We start from the raw sequence: 18,002 nt of genomic DNA, 5'->3' as shown, positions 1-18,002 counted from the left end.
AAAATCATAATTATTCTGTAATATTTGAATTTGAAATCCATACTAATATTATAAAGAGAGATGCTGAGTTTGTTTGTATGTGAGGAGCAATCTCGGGAACCACTCTACCAATTTTGGTACCTTTTTTTTTTTTTTCACTATTAAAAATCTTATTTCTAGACCATTATAGGTTATATCTAGTTTTGCTAGCAAGCAAGTGAATATACTACCTAAACTATTATAAAATCAGCAAAATTATAGGGGTAATACAGGGCGATTAGTTGGACTGTTCTACATGTAACGGCTCATCGGTTCTAGCTGGTAAACGTGGTGAATGGGAGTCAGAAAGTCTGCAGTTGTGACTGTTGCTTAAGTTACTACCACTGCTCTTCTTTCTCTTCAGCGTTTGTCCCTCCTGGTGTCAGGGTTTGCTAAAGGGATTTGTTGTCTCCGGTTAGTATTTACCTGAGCCACACCAGGGTGGAGACTGATGCCCTCCAGATCTCTGTGAAGAGTATCGGCCCACCACTGTTTAGGTCATCTTTTTGGTCTCCTACTGATGATTTCACATGTGTAACCTGTCTTTGCAACAGTACCGGCCCCTGTCCTCAGTACATATCTAAATCATCATAGATGGCTCTCGTGCATTTTGTCTTGAATCAGTGCAATGCCAAATCCTTGCCTGATGGTTTTGTTGGAGATGAGATCCAGTTCAGTGACACCAGGTGTCCACCTCAGTCATAGTCGGCCAAAATTCGCAACCATACAGTGCAACAGGTCGGATGACAGTATGATAGACTTTTGATTTGAGAATATCTTTCATCCTCCGGTCGCAGGTGATGCCAGCTGTTGTTCGCATTTTCATCCATGCTGCTGTTATCCTTGCACTGATTTCTTCAACAAGCTGGCTACCGTCAGCAATTGCGGAGTGAAGATATTTTAATCTTGTCACTCGTGGCAGGTCCTCATAGTCTACATGAATGGTTCTGATTGCTTGTGGATCTTATTTCATAGATTCAGTCTTCTTCTTCTTCCTTTTGTTAAGGTGCAGGCCATACTGCGCCAACCGATTGCATGTTTCTTGGGTCTGCTCTGGCAGATCAGCCTGGATCTCTAGAGGCCAACATGACATTGTCAGTGTAGAGAAGCGTCCATGATAAAGGATGGTGCAGGTCTGCTGTTACAGTGTCCATCACTAGAATGAACAGGAGCAGCGACAGCGCTGAACCTTGGTGTAGACCACCGGTGATGGGAAATTCACTGGATGCTCCTGTGGTGGCCTGAACGTAGCTCCTTATGGCTACATAAAGCAACTGCACTCAGTTGACAAGGTATTCTGGTATGCCATGCTCTCACATATTAAGGTAAATGTGATACGCAATCAAAGACCTTATCAAAGTCCTCAAAGGCGAAATGGATCACCTTGTTCTTCTCATGATGTTTCTTAACCAAGAGCCGTGCAGTTTGGATTGCTCAGTTGTGTCACAATTCTTCACAAATCCAGCTTGGTTTCTGGAAAGCTTGAAGATCTTGTGAATCCAGCACTATAAAAATATTATTACACTATTGAAGAGTAAGATAATGTCCAGAGAAAAATGTAATCTCCGAATATCTACTTTCTTCTCTTATTCTGGAAATGCTGAGTCACTAATTTCAGTTGGAGATTTTTAATTATATATCCACATGCAGTTGCAGTGATAATAGAGGGGGAGGCGACTAGGAGGTAGCCCCCTCCACTTTTTTGGAAAATTTTTTAAATTCCATTTCAAAAGTTTCTTCTGGCTCTTTCTTATCTAAAAGTTCACCCTGAATTCCAGCACTGTAATTTGTCAGAAATCTTCCTCACCTACAACCTCACACATCCCATTCACCCTGTACAGCAGCAGGATTACCATCATTCGCAGTTTCAGTTTCACTGCTTTCACTTAAACTCTGTATTGATTCACCATATTGGAATTCTACTAGAAAAGCTAGTCCCTTGAGTATTTACTCTTAATGGAGATTCACTGTCACTTTTTGAACTGAAGTCACTACAGCTATCATCTTCGCTATGTTCAAGCATATCACCAATAGTACAGTTACTTGGAATATCTCTCGCTCTTTTAAACATACTGTAATACAATATAAAACAAAATAAAAATTTAAAAAACACAAAAGAAACACATCGAAGCTTCTATTTCTCGCAACATTAGTACAGCGAAGGAACAAGCCATGCAACTACTGACGAATGTATGAGCTGAATGTGATGCAGCGTTTAACCCTGGAACTGCTGCAGGTTTATCTGTCATATGCTGCAGTTATTTTCCTCAATATACACTTTGAAAATAAAATCATGTCTGTAAACTCATATTAATCCCAATAAATCAATATTATACATCAATAGAAAGCTGAAAGACTCACTACATGAAGATGTTGGAAATAATTTTAAAAATTGTCACGATTTCTAAACTATCAAAAAACACAATTATAATTTTTTTGAACAAAGGGAATTGTTGAAATTATTTGCTATAAGAAAAGAATTTCTGATAGATCATTTATAGCTGAAACATAATATTCTGAAACACATGGGCATGTTCTTACATTTTCCTCGACAATTCTTCACTTTTCATTTCAAAAGCTAAGTAAAACGCAATTTTTTTCTCGAAACTGATTTTGAGTTCTTTTCACAAACTTCCAACCTACAGCTTGTTTTCTTAGGGCATTTTCCTTTTTTTGTGAGTTTGTGATCAAAGTATTTATAACAATCTACACAAATATCAACAGTTCACACTTATCCCTTCACCGGTTTCCTCAAATATTCACATACTGCCAATAATAACACTGTATAACCTGCACCGACTTGAACATCATTCCGGTTATCGGAATTTTCCATTACTTCCGAGGCACCTTGTACTTTGCTGTCACTTTCGCTACTTTCAGGAATAATTTCCTCGTCAGAATTAACACAATAATCGCTGTCACCATAAGTACAAGCACTAAGATCTTCGAAAATGAAGCGCTCGATTTTAGATTTGTCAACAAAGTGCGCTGCCATCTTGATTCTAAGAACATATGAAAGTACTTTCACTTCTACAGCTAAATAAACTTCTCCATACCATTGCTTGTTCTTCAAAGACTTTCAAAAATGAAGATGTAAGTATCAGTATTTAGCTGGTATATATGTTAGTGCAATCTGGTGTCCAGTTATAAATCTATGGCAGAAGAACGACACCGTCTGTCAGAAAGACAATCGCACTTAATGAAACAGTGCACCATCTTCCTGAAAGACGGTCTGCAGTTCTAGGGTTAAGCGGTTTTTGCATTGAACAAATACGAACCAAATAGCAAGGAATATTCCTGTCATAATACTGTTCTTACTGCATAGTTAAAATTTGTAGAGATGGCAGCACCTACCAAAGCATGTGAGAAAAGTTTCAAGGCTCGCGTCTAATAATGAAGATAAGAAAAAAATAAAGACGGTCGTGCATCTGGAGCCGTATCGCCCACCCTGGCGCTAAGTTTGAAATGCGGATGGAGCTCCTAGCCCCGCTCTTCGACTTAATGATGAGATAGGTAGTAAATGTAATTCAATTTTCAAATGTCATTGTGTTCACCAATTGACATGAGGACATGTTATCCTAAATGCCCTTTCATAACGATAACTCCCTCTAGAACAATTTTTTCCCCCTCCTGTTTGGGCAGTATCGCATCGAGATTCACTGTATTCAGTTTACTGGTTTCAGAAGTTGCCAAAACATTTTCTTATAATTTTTAACAAGACCTACTTCCAATGCACTGACCTGAACGCTCGAAGTGGGGGAGAATGTGGCCTACATAGCAATACTTCTCTCCTCCCAGCATGTTGCTAACCAACTCCATCACCTCCATGAACATCCTCATGGTCGCAGTCATGTTCTTCTTCTCTTTTGGAAGAGGAGCATTGTACCTCTGCAGGAAAGATAAATAAAAAATTGATGAGAAGTTTTGTTTACCAGAGCCCATGACCTAGCTGTTAGGCATCTTAAAATAATAATCATATCATCTTTTATGGCTCACGAATAATATTTTTAAAATTCAAATATATAGACATGATATTCTCCTGGGTTTATGCTGGGTGAAGCAAAACAAACTTTAGGAAAACAACTTACTAAGATGTATTAGAATAGTCGTGGTTCACTCCTGCAGAAGTGGAGCAAGGTCTTCACAAAAAGCAAAGATTCCCACCAGTAGACATGAATGACGGACCAGCTCTCAGCTGGGACTGTCAGTCAGCTGATGGCATAAGGGAAGAAGGAATATAACGGGGCTGGCCGGGAGACTCCCACCGACATCTCTATATTTTTAACCAGGAATTATAATCAACTAAGGTTCTGATCTTAAGGAGATTCTCCCAGTTGTTATAGTTTAAAATTCAAGTCTCAGGATATATTACAAGTTAATGGAATTTACACAGTGTAATTTCATCCAACCCCCCATGGGGCAACAGCCCCGAAGGGCCATAGCCTACGAAGCGACCGCTGCTTAGCCTGAAGGCCAGCAGATTATGAGGTGTCATGTGGTCAGCACGAAGAATCCTCTCGGCCGTTATTCTTGGCTCATTAGACCGGGGCCACTATCTCACAGTCAGTTAGCAGCTCAGTTGTAATCACGTAGGCTGAGCAGACCTCGAACCAGCCCTCAGATCCAGGTAAAAATCCCTATCCTGGCCGGGAATCAAACCTGGGGCCTCCGGGTAAGAGAGAGGCACGCTACCCCTACACTGCAGGGCCAGCATCATATCAATCACACCTTTATATTTAGAAGAAAGAACCTCTTCCCCCTTAAAGACTAATGCCATAGCAAACCTATTTTATTGACACAAGCCACGAGGTGTTCAGTGTTATAATTCTCTACAGAAGAGCATTTTTACTTCATTACCACCTTTAGTGTTCTCATTATTTTATATGTGCCAATATTTGTACTACCGAGCTCGATAGTTGCAGTTGCTTAAGTGCGGCCAGTATCCAGTAATCGGGAGATAGTGGGTACGAGCCCCACTGTCGGCAGCCCTGAAGATGGTTTTCCGAGGTTTCCCATTTTCACACCAGGCAAATGCCGGGGCTGTACCTTAATTAAGGCCATGGCCGCTTCCTTCCAATTCCTAAGCCTTTCCTATCCCATCGTCGCCATAAGACATATCTGTGTCGGCGCAACGTAAAGAAAATAGAAAAAAAAAAATATTGTACTTAATATAAGTTTTTCAAGCTAAAAATGTTCCAAAATGGAATGAAACGTGTTCTTGTAATGTTTAGCTGATGCATGTTTGTATATGCATAAAAACTAGCTATAAAAATAAAATAAGCATTGGACGGTGGGAAAAATCCTTTGACCTTACTGTAGTTACTAAATGAGTTTCGTATCCAGGTGAGTCCATGTGCCGCAGTGAATGAGAGGGGAGGAACATACACTTCGAAGTGTTCACGTCTCCTGGTGATTACGTCAGGGTGACAAGGCTTTATTTCACTCCAAATAGCTCAGCAGTAGTTACCCCTCCACTATCATTCTTCCCCTGCTTTCCCCTCCAAACTCGGGGCTTCGTGCAGGTTTGTGCCATCAGATAGTAATCGCACTTCTAGCATGTGCTGTAAGGAAGGGAAGCAGGGGTGTATTTTTGCCACATTCATGGACAATGAGGTATGATTCACCTGCTTGCTGCGCACATTCGTCAGTCTGGTAATTTCACCAAGTCAATGTGTCTGTGCAGTTCTATCTAGTGTGCAGTAAAATACTAAATGTCTTTTTTATTGTATAATAACGCCACACTTCTATTTAATTGTAATGTAATTGTTTCTTTGCTGGAAGTTTTATTGAATAGCTCTGAATCAAAATCTCCAAGAACTATTATTACCGTAGTTAAGTTGGTAAACTCAACCTTTACGTTTCTGATATAGATGTTGATTCCCATAGGGAACCTGAAATATTTGTTCCAAAAGAGTAAATTTATAATACCAATATAGTTGGTCTGTTATTGGACATTATAAATTTTCCAGCTAACTCGTTCTTGGTTGCCAGCGTTTTGCCCCAGTGTGCTAAGCTGGGCTCCTCAGTTGGTAAATAGCGCACCTACAAGACACATGGTTAGTGCATACCGTGGAGGTCACCACGTAGGCTAGTTGGAGCCACTGGCAGTGCCAATGCACTACGAGAGACTTTGTCTCATTACCAAAAATTGATGTTGATAAATAGCACACTTACCAAGATGCATGGCTAGTGCATACTGTGGATGTCACCGCGTAGGCTAGTTGGAGCACTGGCAGTGCCAATGCACTATGAGAGACTTTGTCTAGTTACCAAAAATTGATGTTGGTAAATAGCACACTTACCAAGACGCATGGCTAGTGCATACTGTTGAGGCCACTAAGTAGGCTACTTGGAGCCACTGGCTGCACTATTGACGTCCGAAATGGGGGAGGAGCTTACGGTCAGCTGTTTTCAATATGGCGGCGAGATAGTGACGGGAAGTAAACACGACAGTGATCGGGTGTGCGTCTGTAGGATTTATTAAGTGTTCAAAATGTCTTTGATGTCGTATGCGCAACTGTTGAGAGTTGTCGGAATTTCACGCGTCCATTATTGGAAGGGGAAGAAATATTCAAGCGTAATTACTTGATATGTGTAGGTAAAAAATTTGAAAAAGAAGATGAAGCTGGTGTTGTAGCGTTATATTTACAATCATCCCACATCGATTCAAAACCCCACAAAGTTAATGTTGTCTTGAACAAAGGGGATGAAAATGTGAAGTGCAACTGTACATGTAAAGCGGGTTTTCAGAGAAATGTTACCGTTGTTACGCTAATTCACCTTAACAGTTAAGCTACTGTAATTTTCCACTATTAGAGGTTATGGAGTAATTTCTTGTTGATTTGGTCCATGCCAAAGCCTTAGCCAGGTGACGGGGGAGTTACCCGTTTTGTAAACTATAATCTTGGGGAAGAAATGAAATAATAATTCTACTAAGTAAATGTTGTAAAGCAAATAAATCCTAGGCTTTATACAGGCTTGTATTGGAACAGTCCACATACTCTTAATGTTCTTCCATTTTTACCATCAGCACAAAAGTTAGAACTTAGAACCGACCATAATAAATATAAAAATTATAACTACCTACAGACTATGCAGAGCAAAGTTTGAAAATTATAATTTTTAGAGTACTATAACCTCTACAGTCACAGCTGTTTGGCGTTGAAGAATACTTGGTTTGTCCAATTCTACCAAATAATTAGGTTATGGCTTCTAATTTATGATGACCGGGCGAGTTGGCCGTGCGGTTAGGAGCGTGCAGCTGTGAGATCGCATCCGGGAGATAGTGGGTTCGAACCCCACTGTTGGCAGCCCTGAAGATGGTTTTCCGTGGTTTCACATTTTCACACCAGGCAAATGCTGGGACTGTACCTTAATTAAGGCCACGGCCGCTTCCTTCCCATTCCTAGACCTTTCCTGTCCCATCGTCGCCATAAGACCTGTCTGTGTCGGTATGACGTAAACAAACAGCAAGAAAGGCTAATTTATAATGGCAAAATACTACATATTTTCTTTCATTGATAGAAGTATTTTATAAGCAATTTAAATGCAGTGCTTAATTACTACCAATTAAAGATATTATTCACGTGTAGATAGTTAATTTACTGTTTGCTGTTACACATATGAAGAAGTTTATAAAGAGCGGATTACATTCTATGTGCGTCACAGAAGTATTAGGCTACAAGTTTATCAGTATTTTTGATGTAGCTAAATCTTTGTGAATACAAATTAGGGTCAATAACTATCAATGAGTACAATAAACAGTACCGGTACCTACGCTGTGGGAGGAAGTCGTCTTCACGATAATGCAGACTGCACACTGTCATGTATCGCGTAACGCGTTTTCCAATTGACAGCTCGGAAACTCATCTTTTTCTCTGAACTTTTTGTACAGGAAAGTAGTGAAGAGATTTCGCATCCGTTTTATACGGTTTGCAACCGTATGCAGAGCAGTGCCTCCTCAAATTTGACAATTTTCTTTCTGTTTCCATCACGACGTCAATGCTTCGCCATGTAAATAAGCTTCACCAATCACTATGTTGCAGCTTCAACATTCTACCGCATGGCTGCGCCATCCAACTTTTCTGACGTCAATGAGAGACTTTGTCTCGTTACCAAAATTTGATGTTGGTAAATAGCACACTTACTAAGATGCATGGCTAGTGCATACCGTGGAGGTCACCGCGTAGGCTAGTTGGAGCCACTAGCAGTGCCAATGCACTATGAGAAACTTTTGTCTCATTACCAAAAATTGATGTTAGTAAATAGCACAACTTCCAAGACGCATGGCTAGCGCATAACGTGGAGATCACTGCATAGGCTACTTGGAGCCACTGGCAGTGCTAATGCACTATAAGAGACTCTGTCTCATTACCAAAAACTGATGTTAGTAAATAGCACAATTACCAAGACGCATGGATAGTGCATAACGTGGAGGTCACTGCGTAGGCTACTTGGAGCCACTGGCAGTGCCAATGCACTATGAAACACTCTGTCTCATTACCTAATTTTTGGTATGTACTAGCCATGTGTCTTGGTAGGTGTGCTATTTACCAACTGATGAGCCCAACTTAGCACACTGGGGCGAAACCTTGGCAATGAGGAATGAGTTAGCTGGAAAATTTATAATGTCCAATAATGGACCAACTACATTGGTTTTTACATCTCTAAGAAACAATGTTAGGTGTTGGTCCACCCAATCAATACAATACAATACAATACAATACAATACAATTAAAAAACATATTAAATATATTTATGGACATGTTTCATCTCTATTTGAGACTTCATCAGCCATAAAATCACATGGTAGATTACAAAACTCAAAATTCAGAAACTGAAAAAAATGGAAGAACCCAATGCCTTTTTAAGGATTATTCGAGAAATGCAAAAGATATAGATATATATACATTATTTACACAAATTGACCTCACTTCTTGCAAAAACTTGTGTTGTCTTCAATATTAAAAAATGAAATATAACTTGAAATATAACAAGCCTGCTATAACGTCTCATACGGAATCAATGTCCATTGTTGCTGTCCGTATTTAACATGGAAGTTCCTTTTGAACTGTTCAGAAAACATTGGATAACAAATATACACATATTTATTGAGGTGGTTTAACACTTCTTGCAAACAGTCTTTCTGCAAAGTTAAATATGAACGACCTTACTTGAAAAACATTGCAAGCATTGTTGGAATCTGGTAGTTTCAGTGTGTTGATTGAAATTCTGGCCTTGGAAAAGGATTGATACTAAATCCATATCAGAACATTTAAAAGCATAAACTTGTAGAATTTTCTTTCAAATTAAGCTATTCTGGTAGAAGAAATTTGAAGCCTTATAAGACCGCCTGCATATGGCAAAGACCAGCGCTGCATGACCACCATATTCGTTGCTTAAATCTTAAGAATATTCCTTTTTGAAAAAGACAAGGTCTGAAAAGAAAGAGATATAAAAGTTAAAGGGTTTAAAGCCCTCGGATATCTAAGAAAAGAGATTCTGTCATGAATGTATGAGGAAAAAAGCTTACCATAAATGAAACTCCCTATAGCTGGTTTAGACTGAGCCTCGCTCTGACTTGCTTCTCGCCACGCTACTGCGCGTGTTGTAGTTGTTTTTTCTTTCACCCAGCAGAACTTGGCTAGTGGCGGTAGGGAGGGGGGGGGATGGCAGTGCTGTAGTAGGAGCGGGAGGGTAGGAAGTTTGAATTAGAGTAGGTGACTTCAAATTATTAATTTTTCGTAATGATAGAAGCGACGATATTTGTTCATATAACATTTTTTTTTCTCTTGTACGTCATTTAAATTTTTGTTTGGGTTAATACTCTGGTCTAAACCTATATAAATATTTTTGTAATTGCTCATCAGGTTCCCTTTGATTACTTTTCTTAAAATAGTCAAGTCTTTATTTATGTCAGTATATTGGTGACCAGTATCACCCATATGGACACTCATTGCAAAATACTTCTTGTGCCTGTTGCCATTGACATGTTCGAGATATCTGGTTTGAAAACTCCTATCTGTTTGCCCCACATACGTGACGAAGCATTGATCACACTTAAATTTATAGATTCCTGAATCTAAGAAATCCTCTTTATTTATATATTAAAAAAATTTATGAAAACTAAAGTCAGTCAGTCCGGCCATTCTATCCGGTCAATTTCGTTCATTTTCTCTTTAACTGAAAGGTATTCATGCACAGATTTGTCATCAGGTACTATAAATCACTTCCACCCTCCTCAAATTATTTGATTTTTTCAATTTTTTGTCTCTTTGAAGCAATCATATCTTTGGTTATAATTGAGGTACGAGTTTGTTTTGGCCTAAGAACACTCAGTGGATCAAGCTCTTTCATTTCAGCTCTTAACTATTCAAAATGGTTGATTCTGAGAAAAGTTATGAGTGCAAATTCAATTTGATGTCTCATTTCTTCAACATTTTTTCTCATTGAAGCAATCATATCTTTCGTTCTAATTGAGGTACGCAGTTCGTATTGGTCTAAAAACACTCAGTGGATCAAACACTTTCTTTTGAGGTCATAACTACATAAATTGGTAGATTCTGAGAAAAGTTTTGAGTACATTTGTCTCCATGACGAAGATCTTGAAGGACTTTTTAACAGTTTGGTGCGTAGTGTTTGTTCCATGAAACGTTTAATTCAATTTCTTTGTGTGATGTATTTTCAAGTGTTTTGTTGACATAATATTACATTCTATTACCACAGCAGAGCATGTGCTTTATTTCATTAACGCGAAACTTTTCAAATACATCCGTAAGAATAGTAACGAACAACACCATACTTTGTACATTGCAGGCGGAGCCAGCGGGAAACTGCTAATTGTGTTTAACACTATTATGGTTATAAAATATATGATCATTATTGTTTTTAGTCGAAAATGAAGTTTGACAGTCGTGTTTCTTAAATAATTTTGTGATTTTTGATTTTGTGTTTCTTATCTAGATGACAGATTGTTGTTTAATACGAGAATTACCACCCTTCTGACATCTCGTGTAACCTATTCCTATCTACATTGTTCTCAGGTAAGTGAATGTAAGTTTTCAGATTTTTATTTATTGGAGTAGTTATTGATATGTTTATTATCTTCCGTAGATAATACTTACAAGCAAGTTCACATCCTTTGTGTTTAGGCATGGAGCCTTCATATTCTGACACACTGGTGGCATGGAAAAAAAAGAGGTTTAGGACGACACTGGATCCCGGAAAAATTGTTCATTATTTGGAACAAAGTGATGACAGTGACGGTGATTTCTCTCCAGTATCTGATGATAACCCTACGTACAGCCTCGTCTTTTGTGATATTAGTTTGTTACTAAGCATAATATGAAAATAATTAACATAGTCTAGGCCTATCATATTCTCATAAAAACAGATCAATGACCGAGAAACTAACATTTACTTCTGGGGTAATTTCTGAGTCATGCACTTCTTGAATCGAAAAATTGTTGTAGAGGTAAATACATCGGAATGTCTCCTCAACAATAACACCACAACAAGTGTTCCAGCATTGTTTTGGATTTCACAGTGGGGACTAACCAGTCAAATTCATCCGATCACCGGTGACCCGATAATAACTAAAGGCAGCATCAGGTCACCGGTGGGCCGATACTATGTAAAATTAAGTCATCATAATTCACTGCCGCAGGGAACGTGTTAAAGCAACACTTCTCCTAACAGTGTAACGAGTGCATCCGTGCATGTGCATAACAAGTGCAAAAAAAATTAAAATTGATCCTGATTCAGGATGCAAAAATTAACCTAGAAAACAACACAGGAAGGCAGCAACGAAATAATCGCAAGGACAGTAATTAAGCTGAATAATTTGTTACAAGAAAGAGTCTAGAAAAAGATTGTGGCAGACTTGGTGGAAGCTGAAAAGAACTGGAACTAATGAAGAGAGAGCCCATCTATATAAAGATGTGGAATTTGCACTTCGCGATCTCTATTTTCATGAGTATCCCGATTGCTCCTTTCCGTTACTCCATCTTCAGATGTGTTTTTCATCTATGCATTTCTATTTGTGTTCCTATGACTATATTCATACTTTATCTGAGCAAGGAGTGACAGAGTGTGCGATGCCCACATGACGAAAGATGGGCTCCTTCCTCGTAAACCCAAGTTCTTGTTTGATTTTTCACTCAAAACAGCAAGTATATTATCTAATGGAAAACATTTTTGGTCATTTAACAACTCTTATATTCATAACACCTTTGCAAGAAAGCCTCTGGTCTTGGGAGGTAGTCTATTGCCGGTGTAGTGCGGACGTTCAATCTCAACAAACGCATCCAAGGACAATATTTCTCGATTGATGTGGAAAGAGTTTTTTCCTGTGAAAAGAACATATCAATAAGTCATATGTGAAATATTACACAAGATATTAAAAATGTTATATTTTCCAAATATTTAAAATTCAGATATTGTTGTTTTGCTCCTCAGTTGGTGGACTATTTTGCACACTGGGATGAAACACCGGATTTCTATACTTTCAGTTTTTCTAAATTATTTGTTTACAATTTTTTTACGTTGCACAGACGCAGATAGGTCTTATGGTAATCATGGGATAGAAAAGGGCTAGGAGTAGAAAGGAAGCAGCCATGGCCTTAATTAATGCACAGCCCCAGCATTTGCCTGATGTGAAAATGGGAAACCATCTTCAGGGCTGCCAACAGTTGGGTTCGAACCCACTATCTCCACTATGCTGTGGAGGAGAGTTCATTAGTTTGCTATACCCATTCCACCTAATTTCTCTCTTACAACTAGTTGTTGTACCCATCGTTGACAAGTTGATAATAATCAAGGCACAGGTCAGTTACATCGTACTGTAAGATAAGTGACAGAATTGAGGTACGCAGTTTTTGAGTGAAGTCATTCACTGTTTCTTGGTGGACAACACTTTTTTTTTTTTGTTCTACCCTGATATGCAGGAGAAAAAAAAAAGGGAAAAGCTAACACTGATACGGCAAAAGACGACTTACAATTGGTCGTGCGAGAAACATCTTGAGAATTAGTCTACCTTCAGCATCTGCCCTTGTTACCATTTATTTTCAGTCTGAAGCTTAAACCCGCTGTAAACTATACATGTTTAAATTTGAAAGTGCAATTCATTTGTATCACTGGAATGTGGGAAATAAAAAGAGACGCATCCTTCAATAGCCTGTCAAACCTTTGGAGAGCTCGAACTTTAAGGCAAGTGCTGTTACAGAGTTCTGGGGCATTTAGCAGGACAGGAACCTCCAGGAAGTTCAGGAACTATGACTGAGTCAAGGGTAGTGTACCACGTCTCCCTTGATCTACTACATATTGAGCCTCCAAACAAAGCTGCAAAAGAAGAAGTGAAGAAGAAAATATGAAACTGAGAAAAGAGAGGAAGATAATTATTTTAATGCTTGTCAGCCTTTCTGGATTTCCAGTACTACTTCATCTTGGTGGAGAATGTAGTTCTTCAGACCAATTTTGCCATTTCTTTTTTCCTCTCTTTCCAGAAGATACTTCATCTCGGGTATACCCGGGCCCTGAACTTGCTTCTTTCTTCTTTCTGGTGATATCCTCCTTCACTGCAGTTTCCCATGGAGTGGTACATTTCTAAACCATGCAAAGATCAAGAATTATGCATTAATCTCGTAAAAAGCATTTGAGCCAGATGAGATGGGTATTTCCTCAAAGAAAGTGAGAGATCTTCAAATTCAGAGTACAACTCTATATTTGACCTCAGGCGATATTCGCCCGCAGAATTTTGAAGTCATGTGCAAAAGCAAGGAAGTCCATCTTCGCTGCTTTCAATCCAGCACCGAATCTAATATTGGATAGCCTGTTTCTCTGCTCTTGGATGACTTTTTCAAGAATGCTTTTGAAAAGAATGGGTGACAGCCCTTCAACTTGATGAATTCAAGACTTAATCTCAAAGGATCTGGAGATTTCCTCTACTTTATCAGTATTCTCTCTACCTTACCATGGAGAGTGAGGGTCAATTTCTTGGCATATAGGGCTTCACGACATACTATCGTGTAGTGGTGGTATCTGGTCTGCCATGAGATTGATGTGAACAGAAATGAAAAGCTGTTTCCATATGTTTGACCCGATATTCCAGGGCGTCTTTCTCTGGCACATTAAAAGAAATTTAAATTTTCCATATCTGATATTGAGAAATACACTGGTATACTGGCAATCAAACATCACTACTTCACTTTTATTTCAAAGGAAATGTGTAGACCTACGGTTTCAGCTACTTGTAATATTTCAACCTTAAGACGGAAAATATTGAAATTGTCTGCAAAAAGCAAGACAGTCATCATATGCGGTTTTTAATCCAGTGCCCAGTCTAATACCATTTATTAAGTGGCATGTTTCTCCAATCATGGATGACCTTTTCAACGGTGCTGTTGAAAAGAATGGGTGAAAGCTCATCGCTTTGATGAATGCCAGAGTTAATCTCAATGGATTGGGAGATTCCACCATAAATTTCATCTGTAATAGGTGTAGGTAAGAATTTATTTGACAATGGAAAGCTTCTTGATGTTCACATCCATCTACTTGAGGAAATCTAGAACAGTGGATCGATCAGTCGCCTCTTCAGTTGTACCAGGCATTAATGTTGACAATTAGGCCACACTTAGAATTGATGGTAGAATGAACTCTTGATTCAAAGTAATTATATGAGTTAGACAAGGCTCTTATCTTTCACCAGTATTGCTCACAGAAATGTGGACCATTTACAGAAAGGTATTAAAACAGATGTGAGCAACTCAGTTGGGTTTCATCGTCGTCGTCGTCATCATTATCATCATTTTCCAACTCCAGTTTCCTGGGTGTGGTGTACAAGCGCTCGCCATCTCCTTCTGTCTTCATACATCTTCTTTTCCTGTACATCCTCCCATTTGTGTCCTCTCTCCTCCACATCTGATCTTACAATCTCTATCCAACGTTTTCTTGGTCTTCCCTGTGGTCTTCTTCCTACGAGATTAAGGTCAAAATATTTTCTGACAGGTCTTTCCCTGTTCATTCTCATTAATTGCCCATACCACTGAAATCTGCATTTCTTTATGACAATGGTAATAGGAACCTCAATACCAGCTACTTTCCTATTCACTTCATTTCAGATCTTGTCCTTTCTGGTAGTTTGGTTCATGGTTCTAATGAATCTCATTTCAGTTGCTTGGATTCTACTAAAGTCTTTGTTTAGTAGGGTACATGTCTCTAAACCATACGTGAGGATTGGTATGAAGTAAGTGTGGTACATGATTGTTTTCGCATTTTGTGGTATTTTGCAATCCCAGAGAAGATTTCTGACTTGACTGTAGAAGTTTGATGCTTTCTGTGTCCTACTGAGTATTTCCTGCCTAACAGTATTGTCTTTCGAGATTGTGCTTCCGAGGTACTTGAAGTGGGAAGCTGATTCGGTTTTTGCTCCTTCTAGAAATATATTTGAGATTGTTCCTTCCCTGTTGATGGTCACTTCCACTGTCTTTGTTTTGTTCATCTTCAGTCCAAAATTTTTGAATGTGTTGTTCCATTCATTAAGTTTCTTCTGAACTACAGCATCTGTCTCTCCCCATAAAAGCACATCATCAGCAAATACCAGGGCGTTAGGTACAATGTCCATTTTCTTGATAGATTTGATGACTTTGTCCATTACTATTATGAACAGGAGTGGTGACAGAGCACTTCCTTGTTGGACACCTCTCTTTGTTTCAAACCATTCTGATCGTCCGTTGCCTATCTGGACACAGCTGTAGCACTTCTGGTATAGCAACTTGACTTTGTCAATTAAGTACTTTGGCACCTTTAGGTCTTCCAGACATTCCCATATCTTGTTTCGAGGAACACTATCATATGTTTTTTCAATGTCCACAAATGCAATCACAAAATTTCTCTCGTATTCCCAGTACTTTTCTGTCAGCATTTTTACTGCAAAGATAAGATCCACAGTACTTCGACTCAACCTTTCCTGAACCTGTGTTGTTCTTCCTCAAGCAAAGGTTCCACTATCTTCCTAAGTCTCATTTCCATGATCTTTTCCAGCAGCTTCAGTGAGTGTGACAACAGCGTGATGCCTCTGTAATTTCCACATTTCCGTCAGTTGCCCTTTCTGAACAGTGGGATGATGACTCCAATCTTCTGGGATTTTGTTTCTTTCCTAAATCACTGATGGCACTCTATATAGCCAATTCAAGCCTGGTATTCCAGCTGCCTTTAGCATGTCTGAGCTGAGATTATCAAAGCCTGGGGACTTCCCATTGTGCATGCTCTTTAGTGCTGTTTCTACCTCAAGCCATGTTAATGGGTATTTGTTGTTTTTGGCTTCATCTAAACTACAGTAAATGGTGGTGGTGTTGCCCCCATCTCCATTTAACAGCATGCTGAAGTACTTCTTCATTTCATCCCTGATCCATTCCTCTGTTTGTATTAAGCTACCATCATCTGTTTCAGTTGGGTTCATCCAGGGAAATGTTCAATATAAACTCCAAAATTCTGTGAAAACATTTAAGAAAAGGCTAGGTAAACTGTGACATGTGCTGCAAGAGTACATATATTTGGCCTACTTCAAGGAAATTTTGGATCATTTAAAAAGGATTAAATTTTATTCTCGAAATTTGTGAGACACCCTGTAGCATAATAAATCATATCACCTCAGGGAGTAGCAAAACTAATCCAGTGAACTCCTAGACACGATCAACAGCATTTTGTTACGAAAGAAGCGAGTTCTTGGATGAGACTTTTAATACTCAGTATGGGAGTAAAAGTTGAGTGGACTCAAGAATATCTCAGTCTTAAGTTTGGGGCAACAGGTATGCTATCAAGAATGATTACTGGTGCAAACAAGTGAGAACAATGGCAGAAGGGTACACAGAGAGAGGAAATTAAGAATAAATTACAAATGAACAAAAAAAAAAAAAGGAACTTGTGCATATGATATGAATTTGGCCATGAAGAGAAACAGAAGATGAGGGAGACTAATGCAATGATGGTCAGATTTGGTTTTTTAATGATTTAACGGTAAGAAGCAAAGCCACAGAACTACTTGCAAATAGAGGATTGTGGAGGTGATTAGCCAATTCACTGTCTTGAGGACTGAATGCTAAAAGGCATAACAGACTATGTGTGAAAAACATTCCCAAATGTTCAATAGTTGTAGTCAGCCTACTGAATTCATTATCCAATTTCTGTTTTGTTTATGACGTGCTAACAAAATAATTATTATTTCTATCTTTATGACAATATACTAGACTATTAATAAACAAGCATAAATCTTCTATCTGGAAAAATTCCGTACCTGGCAGGCGAAAGTTAGGTTACAGATCTAACATGGTGTGGTTTGGATGATGCTACAAAACGCTCACAATGCTTGCCAACGCGGGCATGCAAGCATGGAGGGTGTGAGGGCATAAGTACCCAGGTTAGAGCTGCAAAGCGGTTCACAAGCCTCTAGCATCTCACAACACCACCATTGGTCTGGATTCGTTAGGTCAGGTTAGTGAAAAGATCAATCATCTGGACTGCTCAGGTCCGACTAATGACAAGATCATTGGGATCCTTTCACATTCTCCACAAGGAATAAATCACTTAATTTATACCACTACTAATTAGCACTCAGATCCCGCACATAAAATGACAAAAAGCAATCACGTTGTGGATAGAGCACTTGCCATGACAATTTCCATATTTCCAGTTCTCTTACTTTTACCAAATGTGGCACCCCTGTGCCTGGACACAACGCGAGCTCTGTCAGAAACAATATGAACTTTGGCCAGCCAATAGGAATACAGCAAATGGTCGCAATCACCTGATTTACCAATCTTCTTTTTTCTCCTCTACAGAAGATAAAATAGTGCTAGGGACAAGTTGGTAGGTCCTTGGCAAGCATAAAAGATCTCTCTTTTCTACTATTTAAGGTATCACTGCACAACATTTTTATGTGCCTTCTCTCTATCCTAAGTATGCCTGCCAGATACAGAAGCACCACCTTC

The 18,002-nt window shown here is 38.9% G+C and overlaps 1 protein-coding gene across 1 annotated transcript in view; it reads right to left on the bottom strand.

Moving 5' to 3' along the window:
• LOC136872291 (FAST kinase domain-containing protein 5, mitochondrial) overlaps positions 1-18,002 on the bottom strand; it is a 40,219-nt gene that overhangs the window by 20,652 nt on the left and 1,565 nt on the right. Inside the window, exons 2-3 of the mRNA XM_067146114.2 lie at positions 12,247-12,365; positions 3,759-3,906 (exon numbers count right to left, since the gene is read on the bottom strand). Coding sequence (XP_067002215.2) covers positions 3,759-3,906; positions 12,247-12,365 — 267 coding nt within the window. The remainder of the gene's footprint in view (positions 1-3,758; positions 3,907-12,246; positions 12,366-18,002) is intronic.

The sequence above is a fragment of the Anabrus simplex genome, chromosome 1, assembly GCF_040414725.1.
Source record: "Anabrus simplex isolate iqAnaSimp1 chromosome 1, ASM4041472v1, whole genome shotgun sequence".
NCBI classification, from domain to species: Eukaryota; Metazoa; Arthropoda; class Insecta; order Orthoptera; family Tettigoniidae; genus Anabrus; species Anabrus simplex.
The sequence above is the reverse complement of the archived record's forward strand: the minus strand, read 5'-3'. Positions and strand labels throughout refer to the sequence as shown.